This window comes from Neoarius graeffei, chromosome 10 (assembly GCF_027579695.1).
Source record: "Neoarius graeffei isolate fNeoGra1 chromosome 10, fNeoGra1.pri, whole genome shotgun sequence".
Classification (NCBI taxonomy): domain Eukaryota; kingdom Metazoa; phylum Chordata; class Actinopteri; order Siluriformes; family Ariidae; genus Neoarius; species Neoarius graeffei.
The window spans coordinates 54,498,256-54,525,545 of record NC_083578.1 but is presented as its reverse complement, the minus strand read 5'-3'; the positions used below and the strand labels follow the sequence as shown (position 1 = coordinate 54,525,545).

General features: G+C 39.9%; 1 protein-coding gene across 1 annotated transcript; it reads right to left on the bottom strand.

Moving 5' to 3' along the window:
* Positions 1-90: 90 nt before the first annotated feature.
* tmed7 (transmembrane p24 trafficking protein 7) lies at positions 91-14,912 on the bottom strand. Its single transcript, XM_060931895.1, has 4 exons — positions 14,834-14,912; positions 14,306-14,530; positions 2,085-2,330; positions 91-1,884 (listed from the first exon to the last, which is right to left on the bottom strand). Exons 2-4 carry the CDS (start codon positions 14,477-14,479, stop codon positions 1,648-1,650), a joined length of 657 nt encoding a protein of 218 aa, XP_060787878.1. The 5' UTR covers positions 14,480-14,530; positions 14,834-14,912; the 3' UTR covers positions 91-1,647.
* Positions 14,913-27,290: the final 12,378 nt, after the last annotated feature.

Below are 27,290 nucleotides of genomic sequence, written 5' to 3'. Positions count from 1 at the left end.
AAATTATATAAACTAGCGCGTCCGAATACTTTTACTCCATTCGCACACATTAGCGCCCCTGGTGGCAAGAAAGCAGTACAGCAACACACACACAGTTTCACAGATTTATTGATAGTGTACACCAGATTTCACTTTTTTCCCTTCTGGGTGTGATAAAACATACAAGGGTATTTTTAAAACTCTGGACAAATCTGTAATTTGATTATTGAAGAAAAACAAACGTACAGTGAAAAAGAAAGAAAACCCACGAGATAGTTCCTGTAAAGCCAGTTTAATAAAAAAAGCAACTGCAGACATGATGCTTAACACGACCATATCGACAAATTCAAACCTGCTACTTAAACCCACACGACTACTGGTGGAAATCATTTGTATTCAATCATTGCAAACTATATTTTTCACCACAAAATATCCAGGTAGTAAGTACATCAAATGTACATGCTTCCAAACAAGCGAAACACGGCTGTCATTTCTTCAAACATCTGGTGCTTTTTGTTTGTTGACCCAATGGATTGATAGATGCACTTGACAAAAATCATTTGATGTATGCAGCTCTATTTTTATTGGATTAATTATTAATCTGTCTTACAAATCAAGCTCTCCAGCTGCAGGGGTGGAATTTCTGCGCTCATTCAGTCATTTTCAAGCGTTCGGTGCTCCCAACACACTTGACTACCCTCACCTTCGATGCTGTGTATTTACACAATCAAAAAACTTATACCGTTCTGCTCAAACATAATGCCAAACCATCTGGAGTGTCTGGAGTTTATAGTCACCTGTTGAATTTCAACTGTGAGCAAACAGAAATCAATGACCACCATTATGTTTTCATTTTTTACAGAAATCAGTGAAGGGCTAGTTTTTTTTTTTATGGCTGCTTTCTAAATCATGCTTCTACATTCTATCATTTAATAAGTGTTTATTAATTTTATCTTTGAACTTTAATGTGATGTTTATGAATTTTAAGACCTGCTAATTGTGTGACAAAAATAGAGCCATTCAAAATAAACAACTTTTTAGAATGTAACAGGAGAGCAGCAGCAAGCAGATGGCAGACCAAAAATAGCTTCAGGTAATTTAAAAAACAAAAAAAATCCAACCCCTCTCCAAAAACTTAAACACTTGCAACTGGATGCAAAGTATACTAAAGTGAAAAAATTAAAGTGAACTCCACCTTGAGTAAATGTTATCCCAATGTGCTTCGGACATGTTTCTGAAAGTGTTTTATGATGCTTATTTAATACTCCAGTCTTACGGCTGATCTCTAAGCACCACAAGAGTTATGAGTTCATTTTATCTTTTAACTTGAAATCTTTTATTTAACTTTAGATCTGCAGAGCTAAGCGTGTGTTGAGTAGCTCCTCCCTTCACAAATTAAAGAAAGCAGTGTAAAAATTAAACACACACCCATGCAATAAATTAAGAGGTTTACTTCTTACCACTGAAAATACGGTTTGTTGGTTAGAAAGGTTAATCCATACAGAAGCTTGAAAGATGTAAAGCCAAAACAGATACGTCTTTAAATAAACATTATGCATGTAGTTCTAAAATTGGAGAATGAACCATGGCAGCAGCCTTTAGTCCCTTGTGTGTGTGTGTGCATGCACACGAGACAGAGAAATCAAAAATAACAATGACTTGGAGATGTTAGGATCCAACACGGGTTGTTGTGGTTTTCTTATCTGAAAAGAAGCTCCTGAGCAGGACGACCTGGCTGATACTGACCACCAGGAGGATAAATGCCTCACCGATGGACCAGAAGGCCACCCTGGTGTTCAGGTCCTCTGCTCTGCTGCGTCCCTGTGCCTCCCTCAGCCGGAAATGGGTCTGGTAATCAATCACAGGCTTCAAGGCTTCATGGATAGAGACGCATGCAGATTCCATCTGACAGAGAGAAAAAAAAATGAAAACGACGAAGAAATGTTCAGCAATCTACAGCCAAAACAATTCGACTGATAGCAGTGACTTACGATACACAAAGTAGACGATGCCTTGACAATATCAGTGATTTAACCATGTTATTATTCTTATCCTTGATTATTTATAACTCTTAATCCTCTTTATTTGATTTGTGAAATGTGTACCTGAGTTAGTGCAGTCACTCGGTTTTCGTTGGGGAAGAGTGGAGGATCATCACCGACTTGAAAGTCAAAGTAGACAGTCTTGTGTGTGAAGGTGGAGAATTCATTGCTGAAGCAGAACTTGTACGTTCCATTTTTTGCAACAGTAAACGTGAAACTGTCATACTGCTTCTTCATTTCTTTGTACAGAACTGTACCATCCGGATCCTCGAGACGACAGTCAACATCGTAGTGGCCCCCGGTGACAACCTGAACAGAATAAAAAGTAAATGTGCACAAACAGTTTATAACTTATTAGGGGAAAAAAAATTAAATAAATAAACGTTTTTTGGACCGGGGGGGGGGTGTGTTAACAGAAAAACACTTCCTTACTTTTAGCTTAAATGGTACTCTTAGACACTGGCCTATTTGTACGAACACAAACATTTTTTGAGAAAGCACTTCAAAATCATTCCGGATAAAAGAATCTGCCCAAGTGCATGTTATGTTTTCACTGTAGGGTTTTGTTGTGATAGGAATGCTTACACACAGGTCACCCAGACATTTGATTATTAATTGGGGTCTGTGATATCCATGATTTTATTACTCCTCATGGGTTTGACAGTCTAGATCACTATTAACAATCACCGCAAAAGTGAGATTGTTATTTATTTTATGATAGTATTTGTTAACCATTTTAAAATTCATTAAACTACCTTTTTAATCTATGTTTATACCCATTTATTTTTGAACACATTTTTCATTTATATTTGCGTATTCGTCTCTATGCAGATCTAACTCTTCTATTTTCACTTCATCTTTTATTTCTATTACATTATTCCTCATTTAACTTTACAGCAATTTTACATACAGCGACCACATAGACGACAGTCATTTATAAATAAAATCATCAACATCATTATTATTAGCTTGCTTAATATTAAAGGGGATGTATAATGAAAAACGCTTTCAGTGCTTGTGCACCTTAGCCTCCTATTTCAGCAAACATGTTTCAACAAGCCCTTCAGATTCAGCTCCTCTTTCTATGTCACAAGTGGAGCTCAGAATTATACCGTCCCTTCATCTCATGATCTCCACTCATGGCATGAGAGCATCGATTTATCTGGCCACAGCCATTTGCACTGAAACCGGATATCAGCCTGTGATGCTAACAAAACCCGAAAACACAGTTTACCTTTGGTACACAGAACCATCAGATAAAGGCTTCTAAATACAAACAAACAAACAAACAAACAAAGCCCCAGGAGCCACTGCTCGCTCTCTCCCTGTGCATGTGAGAGACACTAGAGTGAGAGCACGTGAGAGAGAGAAAATGTGTGCGCGCGCGCGTGCGTGTGAGAGAGAACGTGTACTCGCGTGTTCACCACTTCAGATCGGTTAAATACAGAGAGAGAACTTCACTGTGCTGTGATGTATTACGTGAGAAATAAAGGCTTCGAATTCTAAAAATCTAACCTGAAATTTTCTGTAACCAATAGAATTTTTTTTTTTACTGGCAACAAAATACACAAAACAGATTTCACTTTTATGAAGTTTAAATCTCACTCGGCTAGATAACACACACACACACACACAGTACTGACACAGATGTGCGTAAACATCTGGTTGCCAGAGCAACATGATTCTTGCCGTCGAGAAAGATTGTTTTTATTCACTGAGAAAAGCGAACAAAAGCATGTCGTCACATGAAATGATCAATGATCGGGCTTATTTTACACCCAAACGCTGGACACTCGGCATCTTTAGGGCTGTTTATAACAATTTAGAAGTGATGCATCCATGAGATCCAATAACCTCTTTTTTTTTAATTAGACAATACAACAACAAAACAGTAAGAACAAGTGAAAGACAAAGTGACGGACATTCCAAGACATGACAAAGGCATACTTAAATAAAAAAAAAGTAATATAGAAAAAAAAATGGGGGTGATAAGATAAATAAGTGAATAAAATAATCAATAGAAATAAGTTTAAAGAAAGGAGATATAAAACAGGGCAAATTGGAATGACAGACAATTTCACTGAATGTAATTTGAATAAAATTGAATAGCTGATGAGCACTTTTTGTTTTTGTTTGTTGTTGGATTCGATATGTGACAGAGACTCAAAATACATTTTTAATTCAATTGAGATCCAATAGCCTCAGAAAGTCATGCTTGGAGTCGGTGACGTCACGATTTGTACTCGGAGTGCAAGATCAGAGAGAGTGTGAGATGTCAGCACCTAGGAACACTGTTCTTCTTTTAAAATCAAATCTGTACACAGTTTCCAGGTACAAAACATGAACAAGTGAGCACTCGAACATATCTTGTATGGATATTATCGGTCAGTATAATAGCGAGTTTATTTTTGGGTTTTGTTCATCTTTAAATTAGGTCTGGGGATTTCAAGTTCTGTACAACTCAGTAATTTCCCTGCTGTAATCATCAGGTTCCTCCTCTGGCCAGGGACCAAACAAGTCAGGACACGCAGGTCGAGTTAAAAGTATCGCAGAACATCATAATCACACAAATGTTTCTGGGTGAAATCACTTCCCTAAAGGCGCAGCAGTGGTGTAATCTGCCCAATGTACTTCTTCCTTTGAAATGTCCTTCAAAGTTTAAAGGCAGCACACAGGTTACTGGGTCAGCATTCATTTTTATTCCCAACAATTACCTTACCTTGTCCCTCTTACGCTCGATTTTACATTTCTTACCCATGATATAAGAAAACCGATGACTAAAGAGCTTCCTATTCACTGTTTGCATGGATAATGTAAATTCCCTCCCCTAATGCACGACACAATACTGAATAATACCAGTTAAGATTCATGTGTTAGCTAACTGTGTTGAGACACACAGCTGGAAAATTGAAAGGTTTCTTCAAGTAGAGAGATCACCGACCTGTGCTGAACTCCAGCCCTGAAGTACTCCATTTGGGGAAGATTTAGATTTTTTTTTATTAGTGATGTCACCAGAAGTGAATTATCATGTTGATCCCAAAGTTGAAAAAAGTAACAGTAGTATTTTTCCAGAGTAGCAGTAGGACTAACTGGTTGCACATTTCTGTGAGCGCAAGCAGAAAAAGAAACTCAGAACTGACCCGAGAGAGAGAGAGAGAGAGAGAGAGAGAGAGAGAGAGAGGTGTTTACTTCAGCGAAAAGATCAGTACACCACTTAGGACCACAATACACAGCTTTGGCGTTCTATATTGTGTATATAGGGCTTGTGTATGGTGAGCACTCGTGCATGCAGGCACTCATCAGGATTTTATGCCATTTCTCACAACTTACCATTTTTAAAAATGTTGCAACCGATAATTTAATCATCTCGAATCAATACCTTACAAAGAGACAGGAAAACAAGCATTTTCACCATTTCAGGAGAATACAGAAAGCCGTAATAATATTACCAGCTGTATAGTCAGGAACGACATGCCAACAGCAACAATCGCAAAAACTCCGCTAGATGGTGATTTCAGTGATTCTGCAGTAAACACAGTTAACAGTATAAAACAAGACATTTTTCATATAAAGCTCTGACAAATTGCTTGTCTAATATCCACAAGACTAACATTTTCACTGCTGCTTCAAGTTTCCTGTTTGTGCACAGGAAAGCACAAAACCCACACTTAATCACTTTCTACTTTTTATAAGAATTAATCCTGGCGACTTGTCCAGGGTGTACCCCGCCTTTCGCCCGTAGTCAGCTGGGATAGGCTCCAGCTTGCCTGCGACCCTGTAGAACAGGATAAAGCAGCTACAGATAATGAGATGAGATGAGATAAGAATTAACATTATTTGTAAAGTGTTCGCTCCGACCCTTCACACTGCAGGCCTCTTTTTTTCCCTTTTTAAGTCTTAAGAAAAGAAGATCTCGCATACGGCCTTTGCTCTGCATCACAATTTATTCATTTCGGTCCTTCTGAGTACTTGCAAACAATTCGTACAACAACGATCTTAAATAGATTATGCTCCGCCCCTCCCGCGTGCATAGATGAGGGACTCCTAATTATTAATTCTCCCATGGAAGTCCCTCAGTGATTAACATGTACAATCTCTTCAGTTATTTTCATGTATATAAAAAGGGAAGAGAAAAAAACATCGAAAAAGATAAAACAAGTGACACACCAAAACCTCATCTCATCTCTCATTATCTCTAGCCGCTTTATCCTTCTACAGGGTCGCAGGCAAGCTGGAGCCTATCCCAGCTGACTACGGGCGAAAGGCGGGGTACACCCTGGACAAGTCGCCAGGTCATCACAGGGCTGACACATAGACACAGACAACCATTCACACCTACGGTCAATTTAGAGTCACCAGTTAACCTAACCTGCATGTCTTTGGACTGTGGGGGAAACCGGAGCACCCACACCAAAACCTGTAATTATATATTTACAAGATTATAACTGAATGACAACATTGACCTTGTAGTCGGCATCAGTCCTTCAAAATCATGTCATCTATTTGTATCTCGAAAGTACCTAACCCCCTTAGAGCCATACATCAATCTGAACATGAAATGAATAAATACCGCTCCCAAGTAGAAAGGCCACGCTCTTGATTAACGATAGGAATAAAACTCCGCATGCTAAATTTTGCAAATGGAGATCTGTGCAAAACAACAATCAGCTCAACACAAATACTGGTTTACTTGAATAAATCTTTTGGTTGACACCGTGTCGCTGCTGTTCTTCCTGTTAGTCTAGCAGGAACACGTTTTTGATGATTTTATCCACTCAGTGCTCTATATTTGAATAATGACTACAATGTTCAGGTTAATCGTTAAGTGCTTGAAGGCTGCATGCTCCTGTTGTATGACTTCTCTTCATTGTCCTGTCTCCTATGAGCACTGCAATGTATGTCTGTTACCCTAACTGGAACACATTTCCTGTAGATTTAATGTAAATGCTAACAAGTCCTTGTCTAGAAGTTCAGCACTTCTTGCACCTGACTTTTGCACTTGTTGTAAGTTGCTCTGGATAAGCGCATCTGTTAAATGCCTGTAATGTCATTGTTATTAGTATAAATACGCAGGTGATCATAGAAAATCACGCGCACTGAGAGTCTGAATTTCTCGACCAATTTCTCGATAATCATCTCGAGTGACTCGACCAAATGGCGGCCAATCGCTTCACCACCATAAGTGAGGAAGAATTACAAATTATGAAAGAAAATGCTGTTCCTAAAAGCACTAAATATACTACGAAGTTTCTAAAACTATTCAAAGCTAAGGAAGAATTGTGATTTATTTTATCGATTTCAAAACAAAGTCAAGCGCCGGCTACAATTAGACACCTTAACGATCTTTTGGCCATTGCAAAAGTAAAAAAGACTTTCAATACGTAAATTGTGCATGAAGAGATACTCACACTTTCCTGGAAAAAAATGAGTTGATTCCTGATTACTTCGCGTATCAGATCACGTGACACTGTTCCACAATTATTGACATCCAGATGATGATTATTTATTTAAAAAAAACAGTATGTGGTATAAAGTTAACAAAACAGTTTTTATTTAAAATTTGTTTTACATAGACTTACATTTATTACAAAATATCTTTTATATAAATATATCGATGTTGGTGCTTACGTAAATGAGGAAATAATTCTACTGTTTGTAAACAAATGAACTGAATGCTTAATCTGTGAGAAAATCTTTTTGTTCCACTTTCTAAGCATTTTCATAGATCACATTTTGTTAATCATTCATTGTTGTTTGTATTAATTTCTAGTTTTGTAGTTTACCAATAAATGTCAACAGGCAAATGACACTGTAACCTCATGAAAATCCAAGTCAAAGGTCGATTTTTTTAAATTGAGATTTTAAATTTACATCTAAAAATATAAAATGTCGACTTATATTGCACTACTATGTGGTAGATAGGGTATTGGAGGCGAGATTGAGAAGAGAGGTAGCAATCTGTGAACAGCAGTACGGGTTTATGCCAAGGAAGAGCACGTCAGATGCAATTTTTGTTTTAAGAATGTTAACTGAGAAGTACAGAGAAGGCCAGAGAAAGCTACATTGTGTGTTTGTAGACCTGGAGAAGGCATATGATAGAGTGTCGAGAGATGAGTTATGGTATTGTATGAGAAAGTGTGGAGTGAATGAGAAGTATATCAGAGTGGTGCAAGACATGTATGAGAACAGTGAAACAGCAGAGAGGTGTGCAGTTGGAACGACTGAATGGTTCAAGGTGAAGGTGGGATTTCATCAAGGATCTGCTTTATGTCCTTTCTCGTTTGCCATAGTGATGGATAGCTTGACGGATGAAGTGAGGCAAGAGTCACCATGGAGCATGATGTTTGCGGATGATATTGTGATATGTGGTGAAAGTAGAAAGGAGGTTGAGTTGGGTTTGGAGAGATGGAGGTATGCATTGGAACGAAGAGGAATGAAGGTGAGCAGTAGCAAAACAGAATACATGTGCATCGATGAGAATGGGGACGAGAGTGTTGTGAAGATGCAAGGAGTAGACGTAAAGAAAGTTGGTGAATTCAAGTACCTGGGGTCAACCGTGCAGGAAAATGGGGGCTGCGATAGTGAGGTGAGAAAGAGTGCAGGCAGGCTGGAGCAGTTGGAGAAGGATTTCGGGAGTCATTTGTGATAGGAAAGTCCCAGCAAAAGTGAAAGGTAAGATGTATAAGACAGTAGTGAGACCAGCTGTGATGTATGGATTGGAGACAGTACCCTTAATGAAGAGACAGGAGGCAAAGTTGGAGGTGGCGGAGTTGAGGATGTTCAGGTTTGCGATGGGAGTGACGAGGTTGGACAGGATAAGGAATGAGCACATCAGAGGGACAGCACATGTGGAGAGCTTAGGAATTAAGCTAAGAGAGATGAGACTGAGATGGTATGGGCACATCCTGAGAAGAGATGCAGAGCATGTGGAAAGGAGAATGTGGAGGATGGAGCTGCCAGGCACACGGAAACATGGAAGGCCAAAGAGGAGATACATGGATGTGGTGAGAGGACATGAAAGTGGCAGGTGTGGTAGAGAAGGATGTGGAAGACAGGGAGCAATGGAGACGAAAGATCCGCTGTGGCGACCCCTAATCGGGAGCAGCCAAAAGAAGAAGGAGGTATATATTTACAACAAACTGCAAAAAAAAAAACTGAATGGAATAGAAAAATCCGACTATTTCAAGCATGTAATTTTTTTTTTATATGCTAGAAATTGGGGCGGCACAGTGGTGTAGTGGTTAGCGCTGTCGCCTCACAGCAAGAAGGTCCGGGTTCGAGCCCCGGGGCCGGCGAGGGCCTTTCTGTGCGGAGTTTGCATGTTCTCCCCGTGTCCGCGTGGGTTTCCTCCGGGTGCTCCGGTTTCCCCCATAGTCCAAAGACATGCAGGTTAGGTTAACTGGTGACTCTAAATTGACCGTAGGTGTGAATGTGAGTGTGAATGGTTGTCTGTGTCTATGTGTCAGCCCTGTGATGACCTGGCGACTTGTCCAGGGTGTACCCCGCCTTTCGCCCGTAGTCAGCTGGGATAGGCTCCAGCTTGCCTGCGACCCTGTAGAACAGGATAAAGTGGCTAGAGATAATGAGATGAGAGATGCTAGAAATTTAATTCTGGTCTAATTTTATTTCTTGCAATAGGATTTCAAATACTCTATAGGCATTCCATTCTGTTGTGAATCAGGAAAAAAAAAAGCAGCACTTTAATTTTTTTAAAAAGTTCTTCATCTACTTCAACAACGTTACACAAAGATCGATACATAACAGTTGTACATGTCATTTATTTCCACAGGGTGTCGATAATGGTGGACACCGGTGAAAGTGATCACTATTATCGACACCTCACGTGACTTCTCAAACGCGCGTTTAGATACAAACTGTCAAATGAAAGAGTAAGAAACAAAGTAGGTTTCGACAAGGAGATTATGAAATATCTGTGAATTTGATAAGTAAAACCATGTCCATGATCTTTCCACCATGTTCACCTGTGATGATAACGTCCAGGTTTTCCTCAAACTGCTGATCGTGCTTAAAAAAAAAAAAAATCCCTCTCCGGTAACGAGCTTCGTCATCAGACGACAAGATCAAAGGACGAGGCGGGTCTTCCGGTTGATTAATTAACCAATAATAACTGTTGTAACTGAAACTCACCTTTACAAGATTGACTGTTTTTAACTGGTAAATCTGAAAAGGTGTCGATAATTATGGACTGCTGATAATTGTAGCCGCCGCTCTACTATTTTGTGTGACTAGGCATAGATAAGTGACAAGTCTGCGCCGCGCCGTTATTATATTTACATGCCACTTTTGAAGTTTGATTTTATTTTTATTCTAATACAATTTTCTCAATACTCACCTGTGTATTTATACTAAAACAATTGTCCACCAAGTATTTTATATTTTACCGTACCGCAGATTCAGAAATGTGTCATGCGGTATATGAACCATGAATCAACCGCTTCTCTTTGTATTCATGCGCGGACAGTCCCTTGATTTGGACAATTCCTGTGTCTCACTTACCACAAACATCACCACAAAAGTCGCCCAGTAATCCTCTGTCCTTTAAAGTGCGTATCCTGGACCAAATTCGTTTTTTTTTTTTTATATGAAAGAACACTCACCCAGAAGAGTAATTTTGCACAAGGCCATCTGTCTACAGCAGAAAAAATTAAATAACAAAACGCATCTGGAAAAATCCCAAGGGAGTCTGGAGCCAGATTCGTGACGCCACCTGTGGAAGCGCCAGCAGGCTGCGAGAGCTTGCGCGGTTTCAGTGCACAGCCTGTGTAGACCAAGTTTAGCAGTGAGCGATTTTGCATTGAAATATGGAATTGTCACCTGAGTGCAATGTTACTTCACCTTTGGATGAAGAATGTAATGTTGCTACACCCTCCTACGATACATCTGTTAACCATTGTAATAATTACGCGATAACGTTGAAGAAATTTGCAGAAAACCACCGGGTCGTTTTCTCATAAACAAACCAACGCTGGCGTAGGATTCAGAGGGAGGCGTCCCGCAAATCAATGTTTGCCGGGAAATCCAAATGCCAAGTTTTTTCAGAGGCGGACCAATTCACCTCAAATGCCTTGATTTCAACTGAATTTTTCTGGTATTGCGCAAGGTAAAAAAAAAAAAATATTGCACAAAATGCAAAATGTGACAGATATTTGACCGAAGTTTAATATAAAATAGGAGAATTACATTGATCTTGCTCCTGAATTTACCTGTGATATGCACTTTAATCACCCGTGTCATTCTTCCTGAGTAGAACAAATTCGGAAAATATCAAGCGAGGCTCATGAGCCGCCATCACAGGCGCTGAGTACACATTCCATACGTTAGAAAAATAATTCGGCACCGGTTAAATAGTTCCAGCGTAACGGTAAAATGTAAAACACCCGGTGTCAGGGTCTGATCGTGCGCTGGTATAAATTTACCATGCGCATGCGCAGACCGATTTTTTTTTCCCGGTCAACTTCCGGGAAGTCTAAATTTACCATTTCTTGCTGCGATTTTGTACCGAGCCTTTCAACACATTTGCGGACTAATAGAACACGAATTGTGACTACAATTGTGAGATTTGATTATCAGTAGACAAGCTGTTGAATATGGATGAGGAAACAAAGTTCATCATTCCTGGCTGCTGGCTGGTCCTGATCAGCCTACTTAGTGCATAAACTGGAACTAAAACACGGGTCATTCATTCTCATTCATCAAGATAAAGTGAAAATAATTTATTTGTGGATCAAGTATGATCATAAATCTCCTATCATATTGGGCTGGTAAATTCTGACTAGGCCCAATGACAGCAGTCTAATTATACCAAGTTGGTAAATTTGAGAGAATAACTAAATTATTATAATCATGAGGAGTCTTACTTAAACAAAATCAATATTCATCAAGATAAAGTGTAAATAATGCTGTGTTCACACTTATACCTGTATGAAAGTGGTATAACTGTATCGATACAAAGTATACCGGTACAGTTTAGTGCATCTGTCCACACTAGCAAGAAATGTTTGCGGTTTTCTTTCACGGTAGTTGAAATGCGCGTGCGCGAAATGTTTCCGTGGTTACCGAGTAACTTCCTTCCGAGAATATGGCGGATGAAACAACGTGTGTGTGCTTTTTGTTGTCAATGTACAGTCTGTATTTCTGGTGGTCATTTATTCAGTCGAATCGTATAAAACGTGCGAGGCAGTTGAGAAAGAAACAAAGAAAACGAATCTCCCTTTCTCCCTCTTCCCCTCCCTTTCTCCCTCTTTCCTTCTCTTCCCCTCTTCCTCCTTTCTTCGCTCCATGTAGCTCCACGGTCGTTTTGAGCCATTTTGACATTTTATTTACAGCTGGAAAGCACATGCGTATTGTATTGTACATACCTGCACATTTCAACTCATGAGGGTTGAAAAAGGTGACAAACTACCGGTAACCCCCCGGCCCCCTTAAACAGCGCGCGATCAAAGAAAATAAAGGGAAAAGACAACATTTAAAACAAAGACAAGATTTATTCATTTTTAGCTTTGCAATTTTCAATTTTGCATCTGACACCTCATTACATTACCATTAAGGAAGGAAAAGTATAAAAAGTAAAATTTGAATTGAAAAAAGTAATTTTTGAAGTGTGACACTGGAAACTTTCTTCAGCAGACCAATTTATTTTTTAGACCTTTTGGCCCAAACAAGCCGTTCAAGGGCACATTTATGCTGCTCTGCCATGTGCCTCTTTCGCGCCATGCTATCCTTCTTCACCACCTCTGCAATATTACCAGCAGCACTGGTAGATGGCTGGACACCAAATTCAGCCCTCCTTTCCTTCAGTGCTGCCAAATTCATGGTGTGAGTGTGTGTGTGTGTATATATGTGTGTGTGAGAGTGAGTGAGAGAGAAAGTGTGTGAGAGTGAGAGAGAATCTCTCTCTCACTCTCACACTCTCACTCACTCACTCACTCACACACACACACACTCACTCACACGCAGAACTGGTTCTCTGAATACAACCGAGATCAACACATATTACGTTATAATTTTGACAATCCCACCAATAGTTTCACATAAAAATGATTTCTCTTACCCAAAACACGCATTTATAGATCCTTATGTTCAACAAAAAAATGACTTGATTCAAACTGATTTGACATTTTTTTTCTGTTTTGTTTCAGCCCACAGAAACATCTTCCGTGTCGCGCGTTCGGTTCAAACGTAACAGTCCTGCCCCTTGCGTCTTACGTCATAAAAACGCAACTCACAGACCACCAAATCACAGGTACCAAAAAAACCCACCCTAAAGCCTCTTTAAATCGCACTCATCGTAACACAGCTTTCTCTGCATACTAAAAATGTTTTTCTGTCTCCAGATGTAATATAGAGTTCCGGAAAAAAATCAGAAAATATGATTCCGTGAGCTGTTTTCAAGACTCAGTGTCCCGTTCTGCATTGCGTTTGGATGACCTCTGCCATCCTCCTATACACACCCGTATTCAAGAAAACCACGCCTCTATTCAGTTACAATTCGCGGATACTGTCCAGCGTTCTGTAAAACTATTGGCTCGTTGGAATGTCATCCAATCAGAGAGACGTTTGAAGTATGAAGAAGGCGGAAATGGTCTGAATGTGGGTGTGAGGAGAAAAGTAGTAGTAGTACTTTGAAGTAGTAGTACATTGAAACCAAATGTTCGGCAACGTAGCCTCGCGCACCCCCCCCCCAAAAAAAACTCTTCGGATCTACACGATTCACACAAGTGACCTATTTTGGGATCAAAACGGCGAATTTCGCCGAAAGGTGACTAGTTTGCAGGTATGATTGTATGAATAACCCGGAAGACGTAGGAATGGTTCATTGCGCATGTGCATTATATTTGTATCGATACAGAGCCGCTTCATCTGTCCACACTACAACTAAGCGCTACAGTACCGATATTGTACCGATACGAAACCCATACATTTGTGGGTTTCGTACCGATACAGTTATACCGCTACAGTACCGGTATAGTTGCTAGTGTGGACAGGAGTTGCGATACGAAAGTAGTTTCATATCAGTACAAAATCCCTAGTGTGGACAGGGTATAATTCAAGTATGAACATAAATCTCATATTAGGCTGGTAAATTCAGACTAGGCCCAATGATACCAAGTTGGTAAATTTATACTGTGGTAAGGTTAGACCGTGGCTGCTACAGTATAAATTTACCTGGTAAATTCAGACTGGTGGTAAATTCAGACCGTGACAGCTGCAATACTTCGTGCACTTGTGTAGGGAGCCATTTGGTGTTCGGCTGAATGTCGTACCTGGAACTCCAAAGTGCACTTCGTCCCGATGGTGATATCCTCGTAGAAACATTGCTTGGCGTTATCTGGCAGCTCGAACGTGAGCTCGGAGCCCCACACACGGCCCCACAGCAGCTGTGCACACAACATCTGCACCAACACACGCACACTGAGCCCACGGCCACTGAGCATCATGGCGAACTTCCGAGTGATGAGATCCCACAACTGGATCAGAGACACCTGCAACTGGAAAACACCGCCTTCTTCAATGAAGAACCCACATTAGTAATTGGACACATTTTAGTAAAAACCCAGCCGTGTTGAGTGGAGAGGGGTTTTTGTTTTTAGGCGCTTCATAATGAACAAACCCGCTAAAGCTAATCCTCAGCTGACGTCGGCTAAACCCGGCGCAAACACCCGGGATAGAGAGGAGTTCCGATATTCAAGTTATTTCATAAACGCACACATTGGTTTTAATCTCACTGACGTTTTAAACAATACACTAAATTATACTTTTCTTTTTTTTTTAAGCAATGAAACTTAACTCACCAACAAATCTTCTACCCGGATGGAGGAAGTGCACCGGCGGTGATGACGTAGAACGTACGTACGTCAACCACGTCTGAAGGTGTTGTTTTCTTGAGCACCCGTATTCGGAGAATCCTGATGGCAGGCTCTCGGAGCCAAAACGGGTGGGAAAACCCGCATTACACGTAAACAGGATTTCGTGCTAACACGGAAATGCTTTACCGCCACCTACTGGTGTGGCGTTATTGCTTTAAAAAAAACTGAAAAGTTTGGAAATCTTTCGAACCAACAGTTGAAAAGCATTTTGAATTCTCATTTAGTTTTCCTGGACAAAGAAGTTTTCTGTCTGAAAATATAACGTTCACGTTTTATAGAACCTCATGTTCTTTTTTTTTTTTAAATTAACCCTTAAATTATTTTAATCTCTCAAAAACATTGCAGTAACTCGGGATGGCTCTGATTACATTCCCCCAAACCCCTCTACTATAGGCATGTAACCGAATACAAATTCATGAATTAGATAATGTGTTCAAGTTTTAAACAATTATTATTTTATTGCAGAGCTTTAAATAACATCTTGCTGAAGCTTGTGGTGAAAAGAAGCTTGTGGGTGAAAATTCCCACAACAACTAAAAAAGTTATATTTGTTGTAATAATTTATAAATGAAAATGACTTATTTTCTAGCAACCCCTTTAAGTGTTTTTCCCTGTTTTAAGGGCATTGTGGTCGGGTGAACATAAAAACCCTTAAATCCAAATATGGAAACAGATGCTGTGACGTAATTCCTATTTTCGAATTGTTTGCTGCGAGTCTTTTTTTCTGTTTTTCATCAATAATTTTCCACTGTCGTTTTATTTTTGTTATGGTTTTCATCGTGATAGTCTATCCGACACTTACGCCCCGGTGTGTGTGAGAGACGTTAAGGAGAACCACGTGACTGAAACTTCCACTGACTTCGCGCGTCAGTGCCGAGACCACGGACACTGCATTGGCTCGTCAGAGTGAAGCCAGCTGGCCGCCATCTTGCTACTCCCATCGCGGAGCGGAACTGTTATTTAAACTCCCGGAAGCTACACTAAATTGAACGTTATTTATGTAGTTGGTGAGAAAAATTAGAAAAAAATGCCGACATGTGCAGCAGTGAACTGTCCAAATCGTCAGGTCAAAGGTTGTGGAAGGACATTTCACCTGTGTGTATATTTCTAATTCCTTGGGTACACTGTATACGAGAAAAACTGAAATAATCTCCGTAAAATCAATTATAGTAGTAATAAAGAGCCATTCAAAAAAAATATGAGACTGAAATAGAAAAGGGAAAAAACAACAGTGAAGGGGAGCGCTATAAAGATATGTAAGGAATGTGGGGTAAAGTTGAGAAAATAAATCAGAGGAAGCAATGAAAGGGAAAAAGTCAGGAGATACTTTTCTTGGGGCAAATTTGATCAGACACCACGGTTTAACGCATGCTATGGGAGTGGTAATATGGCGGCCAGATGGCTTCACTCGTCTCTACAGCGGGAAATAGGCTATGAGCTCTCTAGTTGTTGTTGTTTTTAATAGAACTCAGTGGCCGAGACATGAGCGTGAGACTTAACTTTGTTGTCTGAAGTTGTGCTAAGAAATGGAAACTACCAGGAAAAGAAAAAAAAAGGTTACCCTGTTAATGAACATTTTGAAATTATATCGTCCAGGACAGTAAGAAAATATTTGTGAATAATACTGAAGTGTGTACATGGAATTATTTATTTACACTCTAACATTCACATATACACAATATCAACACGTTATTCATATTTTCGTTTAAAGATGAAACTCATACAAACCTTATTTCAGCACTTTAATCAACAATCACATTCCTTAGTTTGTGACTATGCATCATTTTTTACTTTTATCCAGATATTAGAACCACATCCTGTTATTACTTCTATAGTCCACTACATGTCACTGTTACACGACATATGGAGGGGAGCATCTTGTACTTCACAAAGCTCCATCTGCCCTTCTCTATTTGTTCACTTTCCTTTCGGCAACAGGGGATAAAGTCGGAGTGCTAACCTCCTAGTCGGTTTTCCCGGGCAACGGCTGCTGCAATGACCCTGGGTTGCGATACCATCGGGGACGGGGCGGGGAACTAGCAGGTCTACCTGTAGGGCTCCCCCGCCCCTGGCAGGTTTAACCATGGTGGGACGGTTCCCAGGGGAGCTGCTGCTGGCTAATAGCACCCGCCTGCACTTACCACCTGCACCCTCCAGAGCAGAATATAAATTAGGGGGTTAGGGTGAGGGGTCAGCTCCCCCTCCTCTGTCAAACATTAATTCGGCTACGGCAACAGCAAGCATATTATCCGAAGAAAGGTGGAAGGCTCGGTGGAGGGCTTGCCTCTGGCAAGCATGACGCACTTGGGCCAAAGCCCACGGGACGCTCAAGTTCTGAAAAACACCGTAATCTCTGCCACCACAAGAACTAGCATAGCAACCTGGAATGTCTGTACCTTATTCCAGTGTGGCAAACTAAACCAACTACTGAGAGAGTTTGACAACTACAACCTTTGTATCTTGGGATTAAGTGAGGTGAGGTGGACTGGAAGTGGCAAATTGAAGAGTGATGGGAAAACTACACTTTATTCCGGCCAAGAAAGGCACCATGTCTTTGGAGTTGGATTTGTGCTAAACAATGAAGCTGAAAAAGCATTGATAGGATGGAAACCAGTAAGTGATCGCATTATTCCAGTTAGACTGCAATCTAGACATGCAAAGACCACAATTATACAGGCATATGCACCGACAGAGGATGCGTACGATGACGACAAAGTTGCTTTTTATGATCAGTTGCAAGATGTATTGAACGATGTCCCAAGTTGCGATGCCAAGATCCTTATGGGGGACTTTAATGCACAAATTGACGGCCAAAGGGCAGGCCTAGAAAGTATCATAGGTCCATATGGGTCAGCAAAACGGACAACTGAAAATGGAGAAAGATTCTTGTGTAAATGGCTTGTGTGTGGGAAACACCTTCTTCCAACATAAAAACATACACAAGAAAACATGGCGCTCCCTGGATGGTAAAACCACAAATGAGATTGATTACATTTGCATTAACAAGAGATGGTACAGTGCAATCCAGGATGTGCGTAGTTACAGAGGAGCTGATGTTGGCTCGGACCACTACCTGGCTAAGGCAATTGTGAAACTGAAACTCAAGAGAACTAAGAAACAAATAGTGATAAGACCATTTGATACAGAAAAACTGAACAACATGGAGACATGTCAGGAGTACGTAATTGAAGTACAAAACTGTTTCCAAGTATTAGAAGAGACAGAGGACATTGAAACACAGTGGGGAAACTTTAAAGCAACGACTTTACAAGCTGCAGAGACAGTTATTGGTCGCAAGAGAGGAACGAAGAAGGAAAGCTGGATACAACCTGACACGTGGAAACTAATAGATACCAGAAAGGAAATTAAACAAAAGAGGGAAAGTGCAAAGTCACAGTCAAAACATAAACAAGCATCAGAGGAATACAGAAAAGCAGATAAGGAGGTAAAAAAACACTGTAAGAAAGACAGAAAAGCTTGGCTAGAGAACAAATGCACAGAAGCACATAGGGCAGCTGATAAAAATGACACAAGAACACTGTACAGAATAGCCCGCGAGTTAAGCGGAGCTGGCAATAACTCCGGAGTCCCCATTAAAGACAAAAATGGAAAAACTCTCGTCAGAAGAAGAACAAAATGCACGTTGGATAGAACACTTTAGAGAAACACTAAACCAACCCGAACCACAGGAAGTATTCACCTTTCCAGAAGTCTTTACAACAGATCAAGCTGTAGACTGTGGAAACTTCAGAGAAACAGAGGTCATCAGTGCAATAAAAAGCCTAAAAACCATAAAGCTGCAGGATTAGATCAAATCCCTGCTGAACTCCTGAAAAAGGGAGGAGATATGACTGTAAAGAACTTAACAAGACTGTACAATATGTGTTGGGAAAAGGAAACAATGCCTCTGGACTGGAGAAAAGGTGCAATAGTGAAATTACCCAAAAAGGGTCATCTTAGTGATTGTGGAAATTGCTCTCAATACCAGGCAAAGTGTTCTGTACTGTATTGCTAAACAGACTGAGAAGTGCAATAGACAGAAAACTTGGGGAGGAACAGGCTGGATTCAGACCCAACAGGTCCTGTAGTGACCAAATATTTACCTTACGCAACATTATTGAACAAAGCCTTGAGTTCCAGAAACCAGTATCCATAAACTTCATTGACTTTACAAAAGCATTTGATAGTGTACAAAGAGAATCAATATGGGGAATACTCAGAACATATGACATACCTGAAAGGTTCACAAATGTTTTCCGAAACTTGTATGAGGGTTCAAGTTGTTGCGTGAAGGTTGACTCAGGCTATACTGACAGCTTTGATATAGTCATGATATAGTCATGATATTTGATATAGTCATGGGAGTGTCCTGTCCCCTCTGTTGTTCATCACCACTATAGACTACGTAATGCGCAAAGCCATGGATAACCCTAACTTTGGTTTAGTATGGAAAGAGGGCAGACGCCTCACAGATCTGGACTTTGCAGATGACACTGCTTTAGCAGCTGAGTCACATCTGATTCTCCAAGAGATGACTACAAGCACTGAGACAAATTCAGCGAAAGTAGGCCTGAGAATTAGCTGCAGCAAAACCAAAGCGATGCAGGTTGGAGAACAGCCCACAAACGTACAGCTGCACATTAATGGTGAACCAACAGAGAACGTTACTCAGTTCACATATCTGGGCAGTGTAATTACTGCTGAGGGAGATTCAGACACAGACATCAATTCCCGTATTGGCAAGGCAGCATCAGTCTTTAGGAGAATGAACACAGTTTGGAACAGCAGGACACTATCCAGGAAACTCAAGGTAAAGCTACTCCAATCAGTAGTACTTCCCATTGCTCTCTATGCCAGTGAGACATGGAAAATCACAGCAAATATGAAAAGAAAGCTTGATGCATTCCAACAACGGTGCCTCCAAAAGATACACAACATAACATACAGAGATAGAATTACAAATGAGGAAGTGTACCAAAGGAGCGGGACAAAACCCCTTAGCACCACCATCACAGAGAGAAGAATGAAGTACATAGGACATGTCCTTAGAATGCCGGTGGAGAGACATGCAAAAACAGCGCTGCACTGGCAACCCAACAAAGGAAAAAGGAAGCGGGGAAGACCAAAACTAACCTGGAGACATATGTTACAAAGCAGTGGCGGCTGGTAGTCTTTCAAACAGGGGAGGCTGGTCGGTTACGATATTTCCAGATTTTAAAAGAAAAAACACATCAATTTTGCCCATACTCTTGCCTCTGATCTGGCTGATTGTTGGCAGGGTCACAAACTGTGAAATAACAGGTTCTTTTGGCCCATTAGCCTACTGTCCAATATACATGATGGTGGTGTTGGGGGGGTAATATTTTAACATTTTATATTTTAAAATTGTGCCATGTTGTTTAAAAATTGATCATTATTGAAAGCAGCTCTTTGTCAGGAACCTCAGCAGTAACAGCAGAGTGTTCTGGAATCGGCACAAGCACTGACCTTGGGGAGCCAAACATAGAGCTGGGTGCCACACATTTCATTCAAACACACTTTCCCTATATTTTACTTATTTTGACTGAGAAATGTTTTATTGACAATTTTGATAACCCTTCACTTTTAATCCAGGTCTGTAATGTGAAATGTTCTTGGCTGTTTTTGTTTAAAAATGTTTTCCAAATTGTAGCTGTGTTTAATTCATATCCAGAAAAATATATATTCCAATATAATATACTCAGCATAAACATTTTAAATAGATTCTATATTTTTGGTCCATCCATGACATATTACTAAAGTAGCCTATTTACTGTTGTTGATGTCGGTCACTTGCTGTTAGCCAATTCACTTTCTTGTACCAGGAGAGCTGAAATGAACGAATATTATTCCCTACCTTTTTCACCAAGTCAATTTGAGGTGTTGGTACGGAAGCGTATTAGGGCCACTTGGAGAAAATATTTTTTTCAAAATTCCGAGATTAAAAGTCGGAAATTTCAAGAAAAAACTCGAAATTCCGAGGATTAAAAGTCGGAATTTTCGAGAAAAAAAGTCAAAATTATGACATACAAAGAATGCATGCTCTAACTGCTGCCATGGCAATGAATGGCCACCGGAAAGGGAAGTCGTGGAAAGTGGCTGCCAACCGGCCTGGCCCTGAACATGTGAACTTAGCGACGTTGACTCTGAATGCAAGACACAAGGGATGCAGTTGAAAGGTAAGATTATCATTCTGTTCTGTTTGATGTTACATTGCACTGCGGATATGGTTAAGTGTACGTAATATCAATTAGGATCAGAAGTGACACTACCATGCAGGCTGCATGCTACAACCACAAGGCGTACTGACTCTGCTAGTTTAGAAACGCTGCACTCACAGTGATCTTACAATTACCTAAAATTTAGTTACATTATACAGATTTAGCAAAAGTGTTTCATCATTGTCAATGTTCCACCCAAACCCATTACGCTTCTTGTAATATTCCCAGCAATCTTTAAGTACTGATATGGCTGGATTGTTAATACTGCCCTGCAGTCTGACCCAATACATTAAAGAAAGCTTGTTAAACCTTAAATTAAGTGGGGTTTCCTCTGACTCCACCAGAAGAGCACATGCAGGAGTTGTTTTAATAGCACCCAAAGCTATTTTAATGGCCTTTAATTGTATTCTTTCCAGCTTCAGAAGGGATGTTTTACAAGCTGAGCTATATGTAATACAACCATAATCAATAGCTGATCTTATCAATGCTTTATAAATATTCAGCAAAGATTGTCTGTCTGCTCCCCAGGAAAGACCAGATATCATCCTCATCAAGTTCAGTACCTTTTTGCATTTAGTTTCAACATGTTCAATATGTAGTTTCCAGGTCAGTTTACTATCCAACCAAATACCTAGATATTTAAATGCATTCCCCCTTTCAATAGTATGATTATAGAGCATTATTTTAAAATTTTCTGGAACTTTCTTTCTTGTAAAGTATGTGACTTGAGATTTTTGAACAGAGAACTTAAAACCCCAATTTATCCCCCATTGTTCTACGATGTGTATGTCCTTCTGGATTGATTCAGTAATGTGTGATATGTTACGTCCCCTTTTCCATATAACAGCATCATCTGCATATAGTAAACCTTCATTCATTTCACCCAATTTCTCAAAAATATCATTAATCATAATGTTAAAAAGTATTGGACTAATGACACTTCCTTGGGGTATTCCATTTTCAACAGTAAATTCTTCTGAAACAGCTTCACCCACTCTGACCCTTAAGGTACGTTGAGAAAGAAAGTCTAATATGTAGTTGTACATCTTCCCATTAATTCCCAATTTTCCTAATTTTATTAATAATCCTTCCCTCCACATGGTATCATAAGCTTTCTCTATATCTAGAAAGACTGTTACCATAGCCTCCTTCATAACCAATGTTTTTTCAATTTCATTAGTAAGTTTGATTAATGCATCAGTTATTGATTTCTGTTTCCTGAATCCAGTTTGATAGCTGTGAAGTAAACAATTATATTCTAAATAGTAATTTAATCTTGACACAATCATTTTCTCCATCAGTTTCCCTAAATGTGAGGTAAGAGCTATTGGTCTATAATTCCCTGGGTTGCTTGGGTCCTTTCCAGGCTTATTAAATGGGAGGATTGTAGATCTTTTCCATACATTTGGTAGTTTACCCTCATTCCATACTTTATTAAATAGATTAAGAATCATTTGTAGAACTTCATCAGGTAATTGCCTAAACATAGCATAACATAAGTAATCACTGCCTGGAGCAGAATATGCAGTGTTATTTAAAGCCATTTTTAATTCTGACATATTGAATTCAGCATCCATGCTGGACATGTTTGGTTCCTTCATGACTAGAGTATCTTTATTTACTTCCAAGACTTCTTTTTTCCTTTTCTTAAAACATTCTTCCAAATGGTTACCTTTATGGATATCTGCAAAAGTTTTACCTAAAAGGTTCGCTTTATCAGAATCAGCAACATATTGATTATCACCTTCCATTAGTACAGGGATATGTGATGGTTTATATCTACCGGTCATCTTTTTAATCATTATCCATACTTGGTTTATTGTAGTTTCTCTACCTATTGTTGAACAAAACTGCCTCCAGGATTCTCTTTTTGCTTCTTTAATAACTTTCCTGGCTATGGCTCTTTTCATTTGATAATTCAAAAGATTATCAGATGTTAGTGTTTTACACAGGATCTTAAAAGCTTTATTTCGTTCTTTTATGAATGTCATACATCTTTTATGAATGTCATACATCCACCACCTCTCTCATTACTTCTATCAAATCTAATGCCTTTAAAGCCTTTGATGATAAAATCTAGGTGTGGTTTCAACCATGTCTCCTGAATACATATTATATCAGGTTTATCTGTCAAATTTTGAATGTAACTTTTGAATTCTTGTCCATTAGCTAATAAACTCCTTGCATTCCATTGTAAAATGAAAAGAACCATAACTCATTCAACTACCTTGAGTCTGTCCATATTTAAGATTTATCATTTCATGAATTACATCAGCTTTACTCATAGGCCCCAAAAAATCATTGGCAATGTCAACAATTGATTTAATTCTGTCACTTTTACTTGAGTGTTGTAGTGCTGTGTTCATCACTGTGCAAATAAACGCAATGAATTCATTCTTATCCACAAGTAGTGTTTCTTTTGTGATTTTTGTTTTGCATTCACACTTACATATAACTGAAGCTGGAATAGGCCTAGGCCTGTTAACATGTTGAGGATTCCCTTCTAATTGAACTCTGTTGTTCAGTCTTAGCCTGTTATCAAACTGGCTCCAAGTGGATTGTTCTGGTGTAGTAGGAACACTAGTAACTCTCTTATCCTTCTTAACTATCTTAATGGCATCTGCATAAGAAGCCTTGTATGTAACTGTGTATTTCTGTATTTATTTGGCCTCCTTTTGCTTCTCACAACCACCATATGCAGCACTGTGTGGCTCTCCACAATTGCAACACTTTAATACAGTTTCCCCACACTGACCATATTCGTGTTCACCACCACATTTTGCACATCTTATTTTACCTCTACATTGCCCTGCCACATGACCAAATCTTTGGCATTTAAAACACCGCAATGGAGGTGGAATGTATTCACGGACCATGTAAGACATATATCCCATCTGAACTCTAGTCGGCAAGTCTTTACTGAGGCTTAACAAAATTGATGTACTTTCAGTTTTTTCTTTTCCCTTGGTCAGGCGTTTAGCATCAGTTATTGCATACCTTGACAGATTCTCCTTGATCTCTTCCATTAAGACTGATGTTGGTATTCCTGTTATGACACCTCTAGCTTTAGATGCTGCCCCTGGAATATGTGAGGTAATTTTAAGTTTGTTAAGTGACTCCTTCATCAGGATGCTACTTCGCTGCTCTTCAGTCTTAGCAAAAATCAAAAGCCTTCCATTTCCCATGAATCTGGCATGATTTATCTTTCCTATTTCTCTCTCAATTGCCTTAGTAATGTGGATTGGATGTAAATCTGGCCCTCCTTTTTGTTCAAAATCTATCATAACTTTCCATACTTCTTCGCTTGACCCCTTAGACATCTTTCTATCAACCTTGGTTCTTTTGATAACAGAATTTCCAGACTCGTCTCCACTGCTATCTCTATCTGACAGTTTCCTAATTCGACTGACTTCTTCCCAAAACATATCCTCATTCACATTAACGTCATTACTTCTTAAATAACCATCTGACTCTTCTGCCATGACCACATTCACTGTACAGTTAAATGTAAATCTAAACAACCTTAACTGACGCTTCCTCCAGAGCAGGAAGTGTCTGTTGACCATTGCGGTAGCTCCCTCTCTGCCCGTGTCCCGACCGTTTCATCCCCACCCGTATTATGACGAACCGACAACCTTTGTTCGCTTTGATTGCCTCTCTCCAGATAACATTACCAGCCTGACACTGAGGCTAGGGAGAACTGCAGCTTAAATACACCCAGGGGGAAGCAGGTGATTGGCAACAGCCAATGACAGTCACTGAAAGTTAATAAGAGGAAGTGAGTGCGGGCATGGCCGGTAATGCTGAGTGGAGATGTTACCTGAAGAGAGAAGCCCACAGGTAGGACCATGACACAAGATCACGGCTGTGTATTGGGTACTGCTAAATTTACCAGCGAAATTCCGTTCCATGCTTAACGCAATACAGCTTGCCCTACTGGGTAACAGCAATGATGTGAAGAGGTTTGGCTATGACCGGTTTCTTCATCCTCTGCTGAGAGATCTATGCCATCTAGAACAGCAAGGAGTGTTTGTCAAGCATCTCAATACTAATGTTAAGGGAACCGTGTATTGTGCTGACAATCTTGGGGCTCATAGTCTTGGTGGCTTTCAAGAAAGCTTTCTGGTTGAACATCCCTGTAGGTTTTGCCTGGTCAGCAAACATGAAATACAGACCAAGGATGCCCGTTCTTTTCCACTAAGAACAATCGAAAACCATAATTCAATCATTGAGGAGCTGAAAGACAGTGATGAACTTGCTCATAAGATGGGTGTGAAGAGAGAGTGTGTCCTCACAAAGCATTTAGCTTACTTTCACCCTGTCAAAGAGTTTCCTCCAATCTATTGCATGATTTATTTGAAGGCATTGTGCGTTATGAATTGGCTGTCTGTTTGAAGGAACTGATTAAGAAGGGATTTTTCAGTCTCAAGGTTCTCAACAAGTGTATAAATTCCTTCCCATATAAATACTCTAAGACCAACCAACCGAAAATCATCAAAAAGTCTAGCTTTGCCAAGAAAGACATAGGAGGGAATGGACATGAGAACTGGGCATTGCTTCATCTCTTGCCATTAATAATCGGTCACTGTGTGCCAGAGCAGGAGCCATCATGGGAGATCCTGATGGATCTAAAGGATATAGTTGAGCTGGTGGTCTCACCAAAGTTTTCATCAGCCTCTCTAGCCTGGTTAGCGAGAGAGATTCTTGACCACAGAAAGTTGATTCAGGAGACATTTCCTGATTTCCAATTCAAGCCTAAACATCATTATGTTGAGCACTATGCTCACCTTATTCAGTGCTTTGGCCCATTGGTGGAAATGTGGACAATGAGATTTGAAGCCAAACATGGTTATTTCAAGGGCATTGTCAATGATGTTCACAATTTTAAAAACATTCTCCTGACCTTGGCAACAAAACACCAGTTGATGATGGCTCATTTTCTCAGCAGTCCAAGTCTCTTTCCCCCAGCCCTCTCTGTTCAGAAAGTAAAGAACATCAGAACATGTGCACTAGATGTGCACCAAAAGGCTGCAGTACAGAAAAAGTACCCTAATAGGCAGGTTGTTGGCCTTACCTCAGATGTACATCTGCATGGTACATCTTCACTACAGTGAGGGAATGATTTTGTCATCTGGAGATCTAGGTGGTTTGCCAGAGTTTTTCAAAATTCTCAGTATACTCGTTAATGGAAACAGTGTGTCTTTTATCTGCAAAAGGTTGGCCTCATGGTATGTTGAGCATTACAGGTGTTATGAGATTTCTGAGATGGACACAACTGAAATTCTTGAACCAAAGGATCTTAATGATTACATCCCTCTAATTTCATATCCAGTTCAAGGAAAGGCAATGATATCTTTATATAGGTTTCTTCTCCATTGATTATCCTTCTCCACTATAATTGGAGCAGTTGATAAACACAGCAGATGTAGTATATTTGTGATGTTTGAATGAATATTTATTGTAATGTTTTGAGTCTGAACTGTAGTAGTGTGAAGGAGTGGCTTCGCTAATTGTTCTGTCCTGTTGTTTACGCAGAACATGTTGTTCCGTACTGTTCTGAGTCCTGATAACATCAGAAGACTCAATGTTTCTGAAGCCTTGAACTCAGTCGATCACCTGAAAGACATTTTGCGTAAAAATCTCCAGCTTGATCAAGATTTTGTTATTCAAGTTGAAGATCCTGAATTTGATCACGAGCTCTGTAGTCTCACTGCCATATCTGATCTTCCCCCTGAAAGAGCTGTTTTGAAAGTTATCAGCCAAGCACCTGCTGTTTCTGATGTTTCTGATATGTCCTCACTGGACACTGGCAGTATGGCATCCTCACCGTCAACAAGCTCCAGTCAAAGTTCCTCAAGTCTGCCTCTTAGAACGCATGAAAATTCAGAGTGGCCCTCTCCCTTCCCTATTCCAACATTTTCTTATGATGTGGGATTGAGACTTGCCAAAGCAAACGAGAAGTACAGAGAAAATGGTACACTGCTTGATCCTCCGAGGGAGATGATCAGTGCCATCTCAACTGCCCTAGTTGGCGCTATGTTTTCCTTCAGCGTATACCCAACAAAGAAGCATCAGGAACAAGTGGCTATGGAGTTGATAAAAAAAGCACCCATGTTTGAAGGATCCATCTCTTGGAACCTGTT

Excerpts from the sequence above, each read along its gene's own strand:
- tmed7 (XM_060931895.1), bottom strand. The coding sequence starts at position 14,479 with ATGATGCTCAGTGGCCGTGGGCTCAGTGTGCGTGTGTTGGTGCAGATG. Across the intron at positions 2,331-14,305 it reads AGTGCACTTTGGAGTTCCAG|GTTGTCACCGGGGGCCACTA; the intron begins GTACGACATTCA and ends TATTCTGTTCAG. Across the intron at positions 1,885-2,084 it reads GAGTGACTGCACTAACTCAG|ATGGAATCTGCATGCGTCTC; the intron begins GTACACATTTCA and ends TCTCTCTGTCAG.